General features: G+C 45.8%; 1 protein-coding gene across 33 annotated transcripts in view; it reads left to right on the top strand.

Annotated features, from left to right (window-relative positions):
* Window positions 1-7,582: 7,582 nt before the first annotated feature.
* The window catches only part of SRPK2 (SRSF protein kinase 2), a 288,551-nt gene continuing 276,225 nt past the window's right edge, over window positions 7,583-19,908 (top strand). For 10 of the 33 annotated variants that reach the window (XR_010158306.1, XR_010158305.1, XR_010158311.1 and 7 more), the window contains exon 1: window positions 7,609-7,829. Coding sequence is in view for 14 of the 33 variants with exons in the window: in XM_063813817.1 (XP_063669887.1) it covers window positions 7,759-7,829 (71 nt within the window). In the remaining 19 variants the exon portion in view is untranslated. 33 annotated transcript variants of the gene reach the window in all.

Below are 19,908 nucleotides of genomic sequence, written 5' to 3'. Positions count from 1 at the left end.
TATCCATTCATGTGTTGTTGGACACTTAGGTTGCCTCCAAATCATGGCTATTGTGAACAATGCTGCAATAAACGTGGGACTTTATATCTCTTCAATGTACTGACTTCCTTTCTTTTGGGTGTATACCCAGCAGTGGGATTGCTGGATCATATGGTAGTTCTATTTTTGGTTTTTTGAAGAATCTCCATATTGTTCTTCATGGTGGCTTTACTAATTTACTTTCCCACCAGCAGTGTATAACGGTTCCCCTTTCTCGACATCCTCAATAGCATTTGTATTGCCTGCCTTTTGGTCAAAAGTCATTTTAACTGAGGTGAGATAATATCTCATTGTAGTTTTGATTTGCATTTCTCTGATGATCAATTATGTTAAGCATCTTTTCAAATACCTGTTGGCCATTTGTATGTTTTCTTGTGAGAAATGTCTTTTCAGATCTTTTGCCCATTTTTTAATCAGCTTATTAGATTTTTCCCTGTTGAGTCGTTTGAACTCCTCATATACTCTTGTTATTAATCCCTTGTCAGATGGGATAGTTTGCAAATATTTTCTCCCATTCTCTGGGTTGTCTCTTCACTTCGTTGTCTGTGTTTCCTTTGTTGTGCAGAAGCATTTTAACTTGATGTGATCCTATTTGTCAATTTTTACTTTGGTTGCCTGTGTTTTATTATCATTATTATTTTTGTTTCATTTTGTTTTGAGATGGAGTCTCGCTCTGTTGTCCAGGCTGGAGTGCAGTGGTGCCATCTCGGCTCACTGCAAGCTCTGCCTTCCGGGTTCACGCGATTCTCCTGCCTCAGCCTCCCGAGTAGCTAGGACTACAGGCACCCGCCATCATGCCCAGCTAATTTTTTGTATTTTTAGCAGAGATGGGGTTTCATCATGTTAGCCAGGATGGTCTCGATCTCCTGACCTCGTGATCTGCCGGCCTCGGCCTCCCAAAGTGCTGGGATTACAGGCGTGAGCCACCGCCCCCGACCCTATTATCATTATCATTATTATTTATTGAGATGGAGTCTCACTCTGATGTCCAGGCTGGAGTGCAGTGGCGCCATCTTGATTCACTGCAACCTCCTGCCTCCTGGGTTCAAGCAATTCTCCTGCCTCAGCCTCTCAAATAGCTGGGATTACAGGCATGCACTGCCACCACTCCTGGATAATTTTTTTTTTTTTTTTTGTATTTTTAGTAGAGATGGGGTTTCATCATGTTAGCCAGGATGGTCTCGATCTCCTGACCTCGTGATCTGCCGGCCTCGGCCTCCCAAAGTGCTGGGATTACAGGCGTGAGCCACCGCCCCCGACCCTATTATCATTATCATTATTATTTATTGAGATGGAGTCTCACTCTGATGTCCAGGCTGGAGTGCAGTGGCGCCATCTTGATTCACTGCAACCTCCTGCCTCCTGGGTTCAAGCAATTCTCCTGCCTCAGCCTCTCAAATAGCTGGGATTACAGGCATGCACTGCCACCACTCCTGGATAATTTTTTTTTTTTTTTTTGTATTTTTAGTAGAGATGGGGTTTCACCATGTTGGCCAGGCTGGTCTTGAACTCCTGAACTCAAGTAATCCGCCCGCCTTGGCCTCCTAAAGTGTTGGGATCACAGGTATGAGCCACTGTGCCAGGGCGATTGCCTGTGTTTTACGCATAAAAATAAGTTCATGCAATTGGTAACTGTGTTATTTAGAAAGCATAACTGTTATTTTATAAACAAATGTATATATTGCCTTACTCCCCCTCCTCCTTCTCCCCTGCCCTGATTATTCTTGAGTGGATTTAAGAGTTATAGATGCTGGTCAGGCTTCTATATTAGTAACTTCCACCAAGCTGCTACTTTTTCTCCATGTGAGCTCAGGTCAGGAACCCTCAACTCCCAGCTGGTACTAGAAACCCATTGGGGCTTGAGAGTTTGGCTTGTGACTGCTTCATGTGGGGCCTGCAGATGTAGCAAAGAACTTTGCCTTGGGGCTTACACAGATCATTCTTACAGTATCACAGAGGTTTAGGGGGGCACCTTGAAGTCTGAGACCCTGTAAGAATAAATCTTAAAGGGATCCGGTTCTAAAGATTCTTCAGTGAGGGTTTGAACTATGAGGTTGATGAGCCAGATACAAGGCTGCCCAGTCTATAAGCAGATCCCTGTCACAGTTGTGTTGCGTCTGCTTCTGATCAATTCATTTAGGCAGACTGTGAGGAGAGGAATGTGTCTCGGAGGTCAATAGAAGCAACCTGTAGAAACTGAGGCCTGCCTATCTACAACAGCCCAGTGGTATATGTGATGGGGTTACTGAGCAGTCTGTAGGCAAGATTGGCCTCAATTTACATTACTATTTCACATTGGTTCAACTGTACAAAAAAATAGGTTTAAGCTTTCTTTTTTTTTTGAGACAGGATCTTGCTGTGTCACCCAAGCTGGAGTGCAGTGGTGCAATCTTGGCTCAGTGCAGCCTTGATATCCCAGGCTCAAGTGATCCTCCCACCTCAGCCTCTCAAGTAGCTGGGACTACAGGCACGCACCACCACGTGTGGCCTATTTTTTTTTTTTTTTTTTTTTTTTTTTGAGATGGTGTCTCACTCTTGTTGCCCAGGCTGGAGTGCAGTGGTGCAATCTCAGCTCACCACAACCTCCACCTCCCGGGTTCAAGTGATTCTTCTGCCTCAGCCTCCCGAGTAGCTGGGACTACAGGTGCATGCCACCACGCCTGACTAATTTTTGTATTTTTAGTAGAGATGGGATTTCACGATATTGGTCAGGCTGGTCTTGAACTCCTGACCTCAGGTGATCTGCCCACCTCGGCTTCCCAAAGTGCTGGGATTACAAGTGTGAGCCACTGTGCCCCACCATATATAGGCATGAGCCACCGTGCCTGGCCCAGAGTTTAGTTTTCTTAACATTGCAATATAAAAATTCTGGAATAGAAGGCCAGTGGCTCGCGCCTGTAATCCTAGCACTTTGAGAAGCCAAGGCAGGCAGATCACTTGAACTCAGGAGGTCGAGACCAGCCTGGGCAACATGGTGAAACCCCATCTCTACAAAAAATTAGCTGGTCGTGGTGGCTCACGCCTGTAATCCCAGCTATTTTTGGGGCTGAAGTGGGAGGACTGCTTGAGCCCGGGAAGTCGAGGCTGCAGTGAGCCGAGATCTCACCACTGCACTCCAGCTTATGTGACAAAGTGAGACGGTGTCAAAAGAAAGGAAGGGAGGGAGGGAGGGAGGGAGGAAGGAAGGAAGGAAGGAAGGAAGAAAGGAAGGAAGGACGGAGGAAGGAAGGAAGGAAAAGAAAGATTGATTCTGGAGTAGAAATTAAATTACAGGCTGAGTGCTGTGGCTCACACCTGTAATCCCAACACTTTGGGAAGCTGAGGTGGGAGAATTGCTTAAACTCAGGAGTTTGAGACCAGCCTGGGCAACATGGGGAAACCCCGTCTCTACAAAAAACAAACAATAAAAAACAAACAATAAAATTTAGTGGAAGCCAGGGCTCACGCCCTGTCATCATGGCACTTTGGGACACCGAGGCAGGATGATCACCTGAGGTCAGGAGATTGAGATCAGCCTGGACAACATGCAGAAACCCCACCTCTACTAAAAATATGCCGCGTCTGGTGGTGGGCACCTGTAATCCCAGCTGCTTGGGAGGCTGAGATTGTGCTACTGCTCTTCAGCCTGGGCGACACAGCAAGACCCTGTCTTAAAAAAAAAAAAAAAAGGCAGGTCGTGGTGGCTCATGCCTGTAATCCCAGCACTTTGAGAGGCCGAGGAGGGGAGGTCACCTGAGGTCAGGAGCTCCAAGACCAGCCTGGCCAACATAGTGAAACCTGCCTCTACTAAAAACACAAAAAAATTAGCTAGGCATGGTGGCATGTACCTGTAATCCCAGCTACTAAGGAGGCTGAGGCAGGAGAATTGCTTGAACCCGGGAGGCGGAGGTTGCAGTGAGCTGCGATGGCATCACTGCACTCCAGCCTGGGCGACAGAGTGAGACTCCATTTCAAAAATCAAAAAACAAAAAGCCTAGCGGGCGTGGTGGGTAGCACCTGTAGTCCCAGCTACTTGGGGGACTGAAGTGGAAGCATCACTTGAGCCCAGGAGGTCGAGGCTGCCGTGAGTCAAGACTGTGCTATTGCAGTCCAAGCCTGGTGACAAAATGAGATCCTGTCTCAAAAAAAAAAAAAAGAAAAAGAAAAAAAAAGTATGAAGTGTATTGACTTTTTTCTAAATTTAAAAAGTTTTGAGGATTAGATGTGAAATACTGGGAATGCTTTAAAATCAATGCAATCACTAGTATAACCATTTTAGAAAACTTTTGGCTGTATGTGCTAAAAATGCACATAGATATAACCTATGACTCAGCAATTCCATTTCTAAATATATACACATATTCACCAAAAACCTCATATAAGGGTGTTCACAGCAACATTATTCATAATAGCTTAAGTTGGAGACAACCCAATCACCGATGACTGGTAGAATCACCTATCCATCAGAATCTAGGGGGGACACAGAAATTATTTACTTTTTATTGAAGTTGGACCAATTATTTTATTTTATTTTATTTTTTATTTTTTTGAGATGGAGTCTTGCTCTGTCGCCCAGGTTGGAATGCAATGGCACGATCTCAGCTCAGTGCAACCTCTGCCTCCCGGGTTCAAGAGATTCTCCTGCCTCAGCCTTCTGAGTAGCTGGGACTACAGGCGCGTGCCACCATGCCCAGCTAATTTTTTGTATTTTTAGCAGAGACCGTGTTAGCCAGGGTGGTCTCAATCCGCCCACCTCGGCTTCCCAAAGTGCTGAGATTACAGGCATGAGCCACCGCGCCCAGCTGGGCCAATTATTTTATAATAAAAAAATTAAGGAGTTGTTTGAACAGGTATTAGAGAACTAAGTAAAGGGGATACTGAACTAACCCAGTAATAAATCAGGAATCAGCATCCATCTCTGGGGCTGAGAAATACAGTTAGCAGTGAGGGTTATCAGACCTCAGAAGCTTAGAGGAGGGAGCTGGGACCCAGATGTGTAAAGAGGGAGTACTCCCATGAGTTGCTATTATTTCTAGGGGAATATAATGAGGCTGATTTGAGGAGCTCCATGAAACCTGGGACTGCAACCATTGCTGTCCCTGTGATAAAGAGCCAGTGCTGAGACGACGTTGACCAAAAGGCCAGCAAACAGGAAGTAACATTTCCCTGCTCCTGTCCCTCTTCTCCAGGCTTCCAGTCTCCCTCTAGTGACCCCAACTGGCAGAATTAATGGCGGAGCACATTGGCAAAGGAGAAATAAGATCACATTTCCTCTATTATAAATGTGGCTTGGCGTGGCTCATCCCAGCACTTTGGGAGGCCTAGGTGGACAGATTACTTGAGGTCAGGAGTTTGAGACAAGCCTGGCCAACATGGTGAAACCCCGTCTCTACTAAAAATACAAAAATTAGCTTGGCGTGGTTGTGCATGCCTGTAATTCCAGCTACTCAAGAGGCTGAGGCAGGAGAATCGCTTGAAACCGGGAGGCAGAAGTTGCAGTGAGCCAAGATGTGGCCACTACACTCCAGCCTGGGCGACAAGAGCGAAACTCTGTCTCAAAAACAAAACAAAACAAAACAGCAAATAAACAAATGTGGCCACAACTCCCCCCTCACAAAGCTGATAATAGAATGGTGGGTTTGCGGCTGAGATAGTAGTTTAATAAATAATGTGAAGACATTTTTAAAATGTGGCATATTCATACAATGAAATACTATAAAACAATGAAAAGATTGTACAGACAACACATGGGTGAGGCTCACAAACAAAACGTTGAAAAAAACCAGCCAGATACAAGAGTAATTAGTGTAGGGTTCCATTTCCATAAAATTTAAAAGCAGGCAGCATGAATCTGTGGGGTTAGGAATTAGAATAGAGGCTATCTTGGTAGGGGCAGTGACTGAGGAGAGAGGAGGGGGACTTTTGGGATACTGGTAATATGCAATTGTCTTTTTTTTTTTTTTTTTAGACGGAGTGTCGCTCTTGTTGCCCAAGCCGGAGTGCAGTGGTGCCATCTCCACTCACCGCAACCTCCACCTCCCAGATTCAAGCAATTCTCCTGCCTCAGCCTCCTGGTAGCTAGGATTACAGACGCGCGCCACTATGCTCAGCTAATTTTTGTATTTTTAGTAGAGATGGGGTTTCGTCATGTTGGTCAGGCTGGTCTCAAACTCCTGACCTCAGGTGATCTGCCTGCCTCGGCCTCCCAAAGTGCTGGGATTACAGATGTGAGCCACCGTGCCCAAACTATTTTTTTTATTCTTAATTTTTTGAGATGGAGTCTTAACCTGTTGCTCAGGCTGGAGTGCAGTGGCACCATCTCGGCTCACCACAACCTCTGCCTCCTGGTTCAAGTGATTCTCCTGTCTCAGCCTCCTGAGTAGTTGGGATTACAGGTGCCTGCCACCACGCCTGGCTAATTTTTGTATTTTTAGTAGAGATGGGGTTTTGCCATGTTGGCCAGGCTGGTCTCGAACTTCTGACCTCAAGTCATCTGCCTGCCTGGGCCTCACCAAAGTGCTGGGGGAGGCGAGTTTGCAGTGAGCCGAGATGGTGCCACTACACTCCAGCCTAGGCAACAGAGGGTCTCAAAATAAAAAAAAATAAAATAAATTTTTTTACATTGAATCTCTTTCATTAGTTACAATAAAATGGAAAGCAAATTCTTTTTTTTTTTTTTTTTTTTTTTAAGACGGAGTCTCACTCTGTCTCCTAGGCTGGAGAGCAGTGGCACGATCTCGGCTCACTGCAAGCTCTGCCTCCAGGGTTCACGCCATTCTCCTGCCTCAGCCTCCCTAGTCGCTGGGACTACAGGCGCCTGCCACCACGCCCGGCTAATTATTTGTATTTTTAGTAGAGACGGGGTTTCACCGTGTTAGCCAGGATGGTCTCGATCTCCTGACCTCGTGATCCGCCCGTCTCGGCCTCCCAAAGTGCTGGGATTACAGGCGTGAGCCACCGCGCCTGGTCGGAAAGCAAATTCTTATACTCAGAGAGCTCAAGCATTTGAGAAATGAGTATTATATCAGAACTATATCCATGTTCTAAGACTCGGAAGAAATGGAGCCCAGGGTGTTAAACTTGGCACAGATTATGGCCAGATCTTCTAATCTATTTGATTATGTCCTGGCATATTAGACAATATTCTAAATTTTAATACAGCCCCAGGTAAATCTTTGGGCATCATTTTTGAACTGGCTTATGTAAGAGTCTCCTATACTATTTTATTTATAACAAACTTGTCACTATTGGTGATTTTCTCTAGACAATCCAGTCCCTATTCCTTTTTGTTTTGTCTGAATGTTGAACTGAAAATTCCCTTTGATATCTACTGCTTAAATAAGTAGCACAGTAAGAGCCTCTAAGCATTCTCACTTGAAATCAGAGGCATTTAAAGGAAAGAAGGAATGACCCCTTGTGGTGATTTTAAAATATGTCCAGCATTCTTTGATAATCCTCCCTTCCAGAAAGGGACTTAATTCCCCTTCTTTAAGCATGTGCTGTACTTATTTCTGATGATTAGAATGTGGCAGAAATGATGGATTGTGACTTCTGAGGGTAGGTCATAAAAGGCATTGAAGTTTCTCCCTTGTTATCTCTTGGATCATTCACTCTGGGGGAAGCCAGCTACTCAAGCAGTCCTATGAAGGGGTCCATGCGGTGAGGAAATGAGGCCTCTGCAACAGCCATGCAAGTGAATTATCTTGGTAACAGGTCTTTCAGCCTCCGTCAAGCCTTCAGATGACTGCAGCCTCAAGTGACATCTTGACTCACCAGCTAAACTGCTCCCAAATTGCTGGACCACAAAAACTGTGAGTTATGAAATGCTTATTTTTTTAAGCTACTAAATTTGGGAGAAATTTGTTATACAGCAATAGATAAATAACACATTGCTTAACATGGCACATATATATGATCAGCTAATATTTATTGAATGCTTAGATACTTCTCTAAGTGTTTCATGTGAACTAAGTCATTTAATCCTCCAAACAGACATGCTTAGGTACTCCTCCAAGTATTTTATGGGAATTAACTCATTAAATCCTCACAACAAATTTATAGGGTAGGTAATATTACTATCTACATTTTGCAGATCAGGCAATTAAGGCACAGAGAGACTAATTTGCTCAAGCTGGCCCAGGTAAATAATGGCAGAACTAGCCCTTGAACTCTGGCAGTCTGGCTCTGCCACTCTCTTCTATGTTACACTATTATGATGGTGCTATTGCCACTGAGAAGTACACTATAGTGAAACAACAAAAGACAGGTTTAAGCTTCATAATTGAATGGGCAGATTAGATATAAATAAACTTTAAAGAATTTAAAAGCCTTGGAGTTGCTTTTAAAAGGAGGCTTGGGCCAGCCTGGCCAACATGGTGAAACCCTAAAATTTTAGTCTCTACTAAAAATACAAAAATTAGCTAGGCGTGGTGGCATATGCCTGTAATCCCAGCTCCTAGGGAGGCTGAGGCAGGAGAATCGCTTGAACCTGGGAGGCAGAGGTTCCAGTGAGCTGAGATTGCGCCACTGCACTCCAGCCTGAGCTTCAAGAGCAAAACTCCGTCTCAAAAAAAAAAAAAAAAAGGAGGCTGGGTTTTCATCCATTAAAGGCCCCAAGATGGGTGATATGACTTCCCGTCTTTTTCCAATTCTATGACATATTAAATATACCTTCTAAGATGCAACATGATTTAGTGACTCCACTGGGAGATATCATAATCCAATTGGTTTTACAACATTCTTTTCATTTTCTATTACATTTGGGAAAAATTAATACTATGTGGACATTTTGAGTTTCATTGTAACAGATTGGGGAAAAATACATATGTACTGCCTTTTTCACTTATTTTGGACTGCTATGGAGACCAAAATACATCCAGTTTTATAAATATTTAATACTTCCCCTTATTAATTATAATATTTGCATAACTAATTTCATTTATGCAATAATAAATATGGTCGAATAAAAAAGTTTAAATCATCCTCATTACATTATTTATCTTAAAAATTCCTTTAAAACCGGTTGGGTGCGGTGGTTCACACCTGTAATCCCAGCACTTCAGGAGGCCAAGGTGAGTGGGTCACTTGAGGTCAGGAGTTCAAGACCAGCCTGGGCAACATGGTGAAACCCCGTCTCTACTAAAAATACAAAAAAAATTTAGCAGGGCATGGTGGTAGGTGCCTGTAATCCCAGCTACTCGGAAGGCTGAGGCAGGAGAATCTCTTGAACCCATGAGGCGGAGGTTGTAGTGAGCTCAGATGGTGCCACTGTACTCCAGCCTGGGTGATAGAGTGAGACTCAGTCTCCAAAAAAAAAAAAAATTACTTTAAAATGTCACTCTAGGCCAGGTGTGGTGGCTCATGCCTGTAATCCCAGCACTTTGGGAGGCTGAGGCAGGTGGATAACAAGGTGAGGAGTTCGAGACCAGCCTCGCCAATATGGTGAAACCCCGTCTCTAAAAAAAATACAAAAATTACCTGGGCATGGTGGCGTGTGCCTATAGTCCCCGCTACTCAGGAGGCTGAGGCAGGAGAATTGTTTGAACCTGGGAGGCGGAGGTTGCAGTGAGGCGAGATGCCACTGTGCTCCAGCCTGGGCAACAGAATGAGACTTCATCTCAAAAAAAAAAAAAAAAAAAAGAAAGTCACTCAAGGGGGTCGGGCATGGTGGCTCATGCCTTTAATCCCAGCACTTTGGTAGGCCGAGGCGGGTGGATCACGACGTCAAAAGATAGGGACCATCCTGGACAACATGGTGAAACCACGTCTCTACTAAAAATACAAAAATTAGCTGGGTGTGCTGGTGTGCACCTGTAGTCCCAGCTACTCAGGAAGCTGAGGCAGGAGAATTGCTTGTACCCGTGAGGCGGAAGTTGTAGTGAGCCGAGATCACGCCATTGCACTCCAGCCTGGGCAACAAGAAGGAAACTCTATCTCAAAAAAACAAAATAAGTAAAAACAATAATAAAAAAAAGCATCCACTAAAAATAAAAATAAAAAAATAAAATGTCACTCTATATTGTGATGCATTTCTGAAGAAATACTTAATTTCAAAGTCAACAGAGACTAGGTTTATAATTCTCTTCCTTCCTTTCCTTCCTTCCTTCCTTCCTCCCTTCCTCCCTCCCTCCATTTCTTTCTCTCTCTCTCTTTCTTTCTTTCTCTCTTTCTCTTTCTTTCTTTCTCTCTCTTTCCTCTCCTCTCCTCCTCCTCCTCTTCCTTCTCCCCCTCCCCCTCCCCTTCCTCCTCCTCCTCTTACTACTACTCTTCTTCTTCTTCTTCTTCTTTTCTTTCTCTCTCTCCCTTTCTTTCTTTCAAGACGGAGTGTCGCTCTGTTGCCCAGGCTGGAGTGCAGTGGCGCAATCTCAGCTCACTGCAAGCTCTGCCTCCCAGGTTCACACCATTCTCCTGCCTCAGCCTTCCAAGTAGCTGGGACTACAGGCACCTGCCACCACGCCCAGCTTCGTATTTTTAGTAGAGATGAGATTTCGCCCTGTTAGCCAGGATATTCTCTATCTCCTGACCTCGTGATCTGCCTGCCTCAGCCTCCCAAAGTGCTGGGATTACAGGCATGAGCCACCACGCCTGGCTATCATTTATCATTTAATTTATCTTTTTAAGATGTATGGTCTCATTGTTCAGGCTGGACTCAACTACTGGAGTCAAACTACTGGACTGAAGCTGACAGGACAGGTGAGCACCTCTGTGCCCCACTTACCATTCTTTCTAAAAGCTACTAGCCGTGCGCGGTGGCTCATGCCTGTAATCCCAGCACTTTGAGAGGTCGAGGCAGGCAGATCACCTGAGGTCGGGAGTTCGAGACCAGACTGTCCAACACGGAGAAACCCCATCTCTACTAAAATACAAAATTAGCCAGGTGTGGTGGCGCATGCCTGTAATCCCAGCTACTTGGAATGCTGAGGCAGGAGAATCGCTTGAACCTGGGAGGCAGAGGTTGCGGTGAGCCGACATCATGTTATTGCACTCCAGCCCGAGCAACAAGAATGAAACTGTGTCTCAAAAAAATAAATAAATAAAAAGAATTTTAAAAAAATCACTATAGTATGTGTAAAGCTAATTGATAATTAATTTGGTATACTTTAATTCAATAAATTCAAAGCAATTCATAAATATCTGGTTTGCAAAGATAGTTTTCTTCTAATTTATAGAAGTAAAAAGGACTGGCAAGATAGCTTTAAGTTCTTTTTTTTTTTTTTGGGAGACAGAGTCTTGCTCTGTTGCCCAGGCTGGAATGTGCAGTGGTGCAATCTCGGCTCACTGCAACTTCTGTCTCCCAGGTTCAAGCAATTCTCCCACCTCAGCCTCCTGAGTGGCTGGGATTACAGAGGTGCACAACCATACCCCGCTAATTTTTGTATTTTTAGTAGAGACGGGGTTTCACCATGTTGTCCAGGCTGATCTGGAACTGCTGACCTCAGGTGATTCGCCCGCCTTGGCCTCCCAAAGTGCTGGGATTACAGGCATGAGCCACTGTGCCCAGCCAGCTTTAAGTTCTTTAATTCAGTGTTACCTTCTCGGTGAGGCCTTCTTGAACCATACTCCCAACAGATTGTTGATTTTTTTTGCTTTCAGTTTTTTTTTTTAATTTATTTTTTAGTTGATAGAGGTGGGGTCTCACTATGTTCCCCAGTCTAGTCTTGAACTCCTGGGCTCAAGCAATCCTCTTGCTTTGAACTTTCAAAGTGCTAGAGTTACAGGTGTGAACCACTCCATCCAGTCACTTTCTGTTTTTTGTTGTTTTGTTTTGTTTTTGAGATGGAGTCTCACTCTGTTGCCCAGGCTGGAGGGCAGTGGCAAGATCTTGGCTCACCACAACCTCCACCTCCTAGGTTCAAGTGATTCTCCTCCCTCAGCCTACTGAGTAGCTGGGATTATAGGCATGTGCCGCCACGCCTAGCTAATTCTTGTATTTTTTGTAGAGATGGGGTTTCACCTTGTTGGCCAGGATGGTCGGTCTCGATCTCCCAATCTCATGTCCCGCCCACCTTGGCCTCCCAAAGTGCTGGGATTATAGGCGTAAGCCACCGCGCTCGGCTGTTTTGTTTTGTTTTTAAATAAAAATGATCACCATCTAGTAAACATAATATATATTTCACATATTTATGTTGTTTATTTTCTGTTTTCTGGCAGTAGAATGTAAGCTCCATGAAGGCAGGGACATTTTTGTGTGCTTTGTTCACTGCTATAGAATCAGTGTCTAGAATAATGCTTGCTACATAATAGGTATTTGATAAGTATTTGTTGAAAATTGAATGCAAAAATCCAACAAACAGATTGGCGATGTATCTTCCAACTGTTGTTAAGAATTACTATTATTGGATATTTATCTTATTTGATTATCGAACTGACCTATGAGGACTAGTATTAGTACATGTTGTTATCACTTTCCAGATGTTGTAATTAAGTAACTTGCCAAAGGTCATGCAGAAATTAAGTAGCAGAAATGGGTTTTAATGTTAGGCTAAGTGAAAGACTCTGGCCACAAATTGGCTGGGCGCGTGGCTCACGCCTGTAATCCCAACACTTTGAGAGGCCGAGGCGGGCGGTTCATGAGGTCAGGAGTTTGAGACCAGCCTGGCCAATATGGTGAAACCCCATCTCCACTAAAAATACAAAAATTAGCTGGGCATGGTGGTGTGCACCTGTAGTCCCAGCTACTTCGGAGGCTGAGGCAGGAGAATCGCCTGAACCTGGGAGGCAGAGGTTGCGGTGAGCCGAAATCATGCCACTGCACTCCAGCCTGGGCAACAGAACGAGGCTCCGTCTCAAAAAAAAGAAAGAAAGAAAGAAAGAAAGACTCTGGCCACAAAAGGCCATATATTGTATGATTCCATTTACATGAACTGTCCAGAACAGGCAAGCCTATAGAGACAGGAAGTATATTAGTGGCTGCCTAGGCCTAGTGCAGGGGAAAATTGGAGGAAATGGGGAGTGTCTGCTAATCTGTATGGAGTTCTTTTTGGGGGGAACAATTTTTTTTTTTTTGAGACAGTGTCTTGCTCTATTGCTGAGGTTGGAATGCAGCAGCGTGATCATAGTTCACTATAACCTCCCTAACCTTGAACTCCTGGGCTCAAGTGATCCTCCTACTTTAGCCTCCCAAAATGCTGGAATTATAAATGAGAGCCACCACATCTGGCGCAGAAATGTTTTAAAATTAGATTGTGGTAGTGGTTGCACAACGCTGTGAACATGCTAAAAACCATTGAATTCTATATTTTAAAGTGGCTGAATTGTATATATGTGAGTTATATCTCAATAAAGCCTTTTTAAAAATAATAAAAAGGCTGAATGTGGTGGCTCATGTCCATAGAGTGAGACCCTGTCCTCTGAAAACAACAAAAAAATAGTGACAGTAATTTTTGTCAATATTGATACCAAAAACAAAAAACAAGCCAGAAACAAAGAAAGAAAGAAAAAAGGCAGAGGAGCAGGAGGGGCAAAAAAAAAAAAAAAAAAAAGAAAAACCAAAGGGAGAAATAAAAGCTCCTCCTTATGCGGTGGTGCACGCCTTTAATCCCAGCAGTTTGGGAGGCCAAGGTGGGCGGATCACCTGAGGTCAGGAGTTTGAGACCAGCCTGGCCAACATGGTGAAACCCCATCTCCACTAAAAATACAAAAATTAGGCTGGACGCGGTGGCTCAAGCCTGCAATCCCAACACTTTGGGAGGCCGAGGCAGGTAGATCACTTGAGGTCAGGAGTTTGAGACCAGCCTAGCCAACATGGTGAAACCTAGTCTCTACTAAAAATACAAAAAAATTAGCCGGGAGTGGTGGCGGGTGCCTGTAATCCCAGCTACTTGGGAGGCTGAGGCAGGAGAATCACTTAAACCTGGAAGGCAGAGGTTGCATTAGGCCAAGATCGCGCCACTGCACTCCCACCTGGGCGACAGAGCGAGACTTCCCTTCCCCTCTTCGCCAAAAAAAAAAAAAAAAAACCAAAACAAAAATTAGCCGGGTGTGGTGGTACATGCCTGTAGTCCCAGCTACTTGGGAGGCTGAGGGAGGAGAATTGTTTGAACCTGGGAGGCGGAGGTTGCAATGAGCGGAGATCACACCACTGCACTCCAGCCTGGGCGACGGAGCAAGACCCTCTCTCAAAAAAAAAAAAAGAAAAAAAGAATATCACTTAAGTCTGGGTATAGTGGTTTACACCTGTAATCCCAGCACTTAGAGAGGCAGAGGCAGGTGGATCACTTGAGGCCAAGAGTTTCAGACCAGACTGGCCAAAATGGTGAAAACCCATGTCTACTAAAAATACAAATGGTGTGCGTCTGTAGTCCCAGCTACTTGGGAGGCTGAGGTGGGAAAATCACTCGAACCTGGGAAGTGGAGGTTACAGTGAGGTGAGATCACACCACTGCACTCCAGCCTCGGCAACAGAGCAAGACGCCCATCTCAAAAAAAAAAAAAAAAAAAAAAAAAAAAAAAAAAAAAAGAAAAGAAAAAAGAATGTGTCACTTAACATAGATGGAATGATAGGATTATAAAATCACTGTTCTACAACCAGTGTGGTAATAGTTGATTTAGGCAAGAATCATCAATGGATGCCAACCCATTGAGATATTGTCAGGGAAGAGATATTCACACAGTTTCAAAGTATCACCCCACACAAGTAACTTCGTTGTTTTGTTTTGAAGTGAAATTCACATTAAATGAAAGAAACCACTTTAAAGAGAACAATTCAGTGGCTTTTAGTCTATTAGCAATGTTGTGCCACCACCACCTCTATCTAGCACCAAAACATCTTCATCACACCAAAATAAAACTTGGTACCCATTAAGCAGTTGCTCCCTCCTTCTCCCACCCCCCAACTCCTGGCAACCACCAATCTGCTTTCTGTAGATTTGCCTATTCTGGATATCTCATATAAATGGAATCATACAATATGTGACATTTTGTGTCTGGCTGCTTTTATTTAGCATAATGTTTTTGATGTTCATCCACATTGTAGCATGTGTCAGTACTAAATTCTTTTTATGGCCAAAAAAATATTCCAGTGTATGTATATGCCACAATTTGTTTATCCATTCATTTATGGATGACCATTTAGGTTTTTTCCACCTTTTGGCTGTGATAGCGCTGCTATGAACACTCATGTACAAAGATTTGTTTGAGTATCTGTTTTCAGTCCTTGTGCATATATACCTAGGAGTGGAATTGCTGTTAATTCTATAATTAGCTTTCTGAGAAGCCAACAGACTGTTTCCATAATAACTACACCATTTTACATTCCCACCAGAAATGTAGGAGGGTTTCAATGTTTCCAATATATGAGGGTTCCAAAATCCCCACCAACACTTTTTTTCCATTAACATTTTTTTTTGAGATGGGGTCTCACTCTGTTGCCCAGGCTGGAGTGCAGTGGTGCGATCATAGTTCACTGCAGCCGCCAACTCCTGGACTCAGATGATCCTCCAGCCTCAGCCTCCAAAATGCTGAGATTACACTTGTGAGACATCACGTTTGGCCTTATTTTCCATTACAAAAATTTTTAGCTGGGCGCAGTGGCTCATGCCTGTAATCCCAGCACTTTGGGAAGCCAAGGAAGGTGGATCACCTGAGGTCGGGAGTTCGATACCATCCTGACCAACATGGAGAAACCCCAGCTCTACTAAAAATACAAAATTAGCCAGGCGTGGTAGCGCATGCCTGTAATCCCAGCTACTCGGAGGGTTGAGGCAGGAGAATCACTTGAACTTGGGAGGCAGAGGTTGCGATGAGCTGAGATCGTGCCATTGCACTCCAGGCTGGGCAACAAGAGCGAAATTCCATCTCAATAAATAAATAAATAAATAAATAAATAAATAAATAAATAAATTTTATAGTCATCCTAGTAGGTGTGAAGTAGTAGCTCATTATAGTTTTGCTTTGTATTTTCCTAACAGCTAATGACGTTAATTCTCTTGTCACATGCTAGTTTGGTCATTTCTATGTCTTTGGAGAAATGTCCATTCAAATCCTTTGCTCATTTTTCATACAGACTTCTTAAATACAGAGGGAAAAGGTACCTGTATCTTGGATAAATAATTAACTGTAACATCACCAGTAATGGAACAAACTGACATCATATTTTGATGCACTAAGATGAATACAACATCATCTATAGTACACCCAAAAAAATTGTTTAACTTGAATCTAATCATAGGGAAACAGACAAATCCAAAACAGGGAACATTCTGCAAAATGGTGGAACTGGATTCTTCAAAAAAGTCAATGTTATAAACAACAAAACAAAACAAAACAAAAAAAGGCTGGGTGCCGAGGCTCAGGCCTGTAATCCTAGCACTTTGGGAGGTTGAGGTGGGTGGATGACCCGAGGTCAGGAGTTCGAGACCAGCCTGGCCAATAGGGTGAAACCCTGTCTCTACTAAACAACAACAACAACAAAAATACAAAAATTAACTAGATGTGGTGGTGTATGCCTGTAATCCCAGCTACTCGGGAGACTGAGGCAGGAGAATGGCTTGGACTCGGGAGGCTGAGGTTGCAGTGAGCTGAGATTGTGCCACTGCACTCCAGCCTGGGTGATAGAGTGAGACTCCATTTCAAAATAAATAAATAAATAAATAGAAAGAAAGAAAACCAAAACACAAAACCAAGAATGATTCTAGACTAAAGGTGTTTAAAAAGACATGACAATTAAATGCAACGGATGATCCTTAATGGTAGACTGATTGGGAAAAAAAGAAAATCAGCTACAACGGATATTACTGGGATATTTTGCAAAATTGAATATATATGGCCTGTATGTTACAGATGATTACATTGTATTAGTATGAAAGTTTCTTGGAGTGATCATGGAATTCTGATTATGTGGGAGATTATCTTTATGCTTAGTAGATATGTACTGAAACATTTAGGGATAAAGGGTAACAGTGTCTACAAAAACTCAAATGATTCAGCAAAATAAACCATACACACAGACACATAGATAGCAAATGTAGCAGAATGTTAAAAATTGGTGAATATGGGTTAATTTGGCTGTTAATTGTATTTTCCTTGTAACTTTTCTATAGGGTTTGATTTTTTTTGAATATAAAAAGTTAAGGACTCTTCAAAATCCAAGCAGAGTTTCCCGTTCTGATTTATCATCCTTAGTGTAAGCCACCTTGTCAAAGATACAGTTGTGTGACCAATGAGGGAGTTAATAGTCAGAATGCGTATCTTTCAAAAACTATTGTAATTATTTACATAAATAAGAGAACATTGCAGTTATCTTTTTGTGCCACTATCAACTTGATTCACATCTTGTGTAGGCAGCCTGATAAGGTGGTTTGTCGACGGCCAGGCCTGAATTTCGATCCCGGCTGGTTAAACTTTTTAACCTCGTTGGGACTCAGTTTCCTCATTGTAGGATGCAGAAAATAACTACTTGGTGTGATTGTTGTTTTGAATTCTTATACACCTGGTGTTTACGGAAGCGAGTTTCAATTCATGTGCAAAACCTTTGTCCTACTTTGAATGCTATCTGTATCTTTTCCTTCATTAAACTCATGCAATCCTGGAGGGCACTTAGAGGTGGGAGAGAAAATGACTTCTCCAAGGTCACACCGCTAATCGCGGACCCAGGTTTCCCAGCTTTTGGTCGTGTGCCCTTTCCACGCCTGCCGGAGAGGAGGAAGCGGCGCTCATGGGGATGCAAGGATGTAGAGGAGCAAAGGGAGAGAAGAGGCCGCGGGAAGAGAGGTGGTGCGAGACCCGCGGAGGCGCCGGCCAAGGAAGAGCGCATGGAGCAGCGGGCGGCGCGACCGGCCGGGGTGCGGAGGGGAGAGGCCGCGGCGGGAAGGGAGGGTCCCGCGGGTCCGGTGCCCGGGAGAGGCGGGCGGCCTGGGCCAGCCGCAGGAGCGCAGGAGGCGGAGGCCCGGGCCGCGGGCTGGGGTGGGGGAGGCCGAGGGCCAGCGCGGCCATGGGCGGCGGCCACTTCTGCACAGGTGGGTGGGGCGGGGGCGCGGGGCGCTGGGCGCTGGGGTCCCGACCCCCGGGGCCGGCGGGTGGGGGCGGGGCGGGGCGGGGGCGGGGCCGGACGGGGGCGGGTCTTGCTGGGTCCCTGCTGGAGCGGCGGCGGCGGCGGCGGCGCAGGCGCGGTTCTCGTCTCCTCCCGGCCGGCGGAGCGAGTGGAGGCTGCAGCCCAGCTCGTCTCGGCGCCCGCGTCGCCGCCGCGAAGCCCCCCGCCCCGCTTCCGCCGCGTCGGAATGAGCTCCCGGAAAGGTGAGTGGCCCGCGGCGCGCCCTCTCCCCGCCACGCGGCCAGCCTGGGCGGGCGGCCCGACCGTTAATGTGTGTCTTCTCTTCCCCAGTGCTGGCCATTCAGGCCCGAAAGCGGAGGCCGAAAAGAGAGAAACATCCGAAAAAGTGAGTCCACGCTGCGCCTGTCCCCGTTCCCCACCCCCGCCCCGTCGGGGGCGCCCGCGGCCGCGCAGGGGAAAGTTGTCCGGGTCCCCGGGCCGGCGGGCGGGCTGGTCCCCCGGGACGCTGGCGCTCGGCTCCTGCGCCCGGCGGGCGGCCCGGGGGGAGGGGCGGCGGCGGGGGAGGGGCGCGCGGGCCGCGGCCGGTTCCCTAGCATCACGGAGCCTCGACCCCGCGCTCTCCCGCCCCGGGTCGCCACCGGCCGGCGGGCGGGAGGCCGGCGGGAAGGCGCCGGGCAGGGCGTGCGCACCCGTCCCTTGCCCGCGAGCTGGCCCGGGGGTCGCGGCCCTTTCTGGGAGGGGCCCCGGCGTCCGCCGCTGGGCTCCGGCCCGCCCGCTGCGGGAGTGTAGCGGCTGCGTTGCTCCCACCTGAGCCGCGGGCCGAGGAGGCGGAGGGGCCGAGTGTGCGGGAGGGCGTGTGTCTCGCCTCCCCTTCCTCCCCGGCCCCCGCCTGTCGGCCTTTCTGCTGAGAACCTAAGCTGGTTGTCAAGTGGTTTGCCTCGGGCGTGTTCCTGGCGCGAGTTCAGCCCCGAGACCTGTGCGTTTCGGCTCTCGGGTTTGGATTCGAAACTTTCCGCTCGGGTTGAGCGTGACTTGGGTGCGCTGCGGGCGCCGGGGTCGCGGGCTGCGCAGGGCGGTGGGCGTGTGCGCGAGAGCCGGTCGGAGTGGAAAACGCGCCCGTGGCGGCCACCTGCAGCCTGGCCGCTCACCCGAGCAGGGGGGCCGCTGCCCAAGAACCCTTTCCTGGAGAGCAGCTCCGAGACCGCACAGCGCCGCCGCGTCTTCTCCTTTTCCACTCCTCTCTCCTAATTTTTTTGATTTACCAGCGTTCGACGTCGTTATCTCTTCCTCTAGATTAATTGCTTCGCTCTTTTGAGCAAGAATACTCTGTGTGGCATCTTTGGTACTATGGGGAACGAGAATCCAGCATCATCTTTAATAAAATCCAGAAACATTTTTGGTTGTTTCCTTTGAGGGGTACCTCGCAGCACGCTCACTTTTTTCCCCTTCTCGTTGGCCTTGGTCCTTCAGTTTCACAAAATGTGGATAGTGACTTAAAAATACCTTAAAAAAAAAGAAAAAGAAAAAACCATTAGAGTAAGGGGAAAGCACTTCCTAAAGACTTGAAGAACTAATTGGTCGGTAAAAATTGGATATTGAATTCATAAGATGTTAAAATGGACTGGATTTTTGGTAGTTTTGGGTGCTTTTAAAAAAATTAGTGCTAGCTTTCAAGTGAATTACAACCTTAAATTTGAGATTTCCTTTGGTGAACCATGGAAGTTTACCCAGTGGTAAGGAGAACTGTAATGTTTAGGATTCTGAATAAGTACTGGGTTTTAATCACAGCTCTTAATTCAAAGCATTGATTTAATTCCACGTAGTCTGTTATATTCAGAAACATAAAAAGAAGTGGAACAAGTATGACCCCAGTGTCGGAGATGGCTATGTGTGCATGTATA

The sequence above is a fragment of the Pan troglodytes genome, chromosome 6 (genome assembly GCF_028858775.2).
Source record: "Pan troglodytes isolate AG18354 chromosome 6, NHGRI_mPanTro3-v2.0_pri, whole genome shotgun sequence".
Lineage (NCBI taxonomy): Eukaryota > Metazoa > Chordata > Mammalia > Primates > Hominidae > Pan > Pan troglodytes.
Note: the sequence above shows the minus strand (reverse complement) of the source record. Positions and strands in the feature narration are given on the sequence as shown.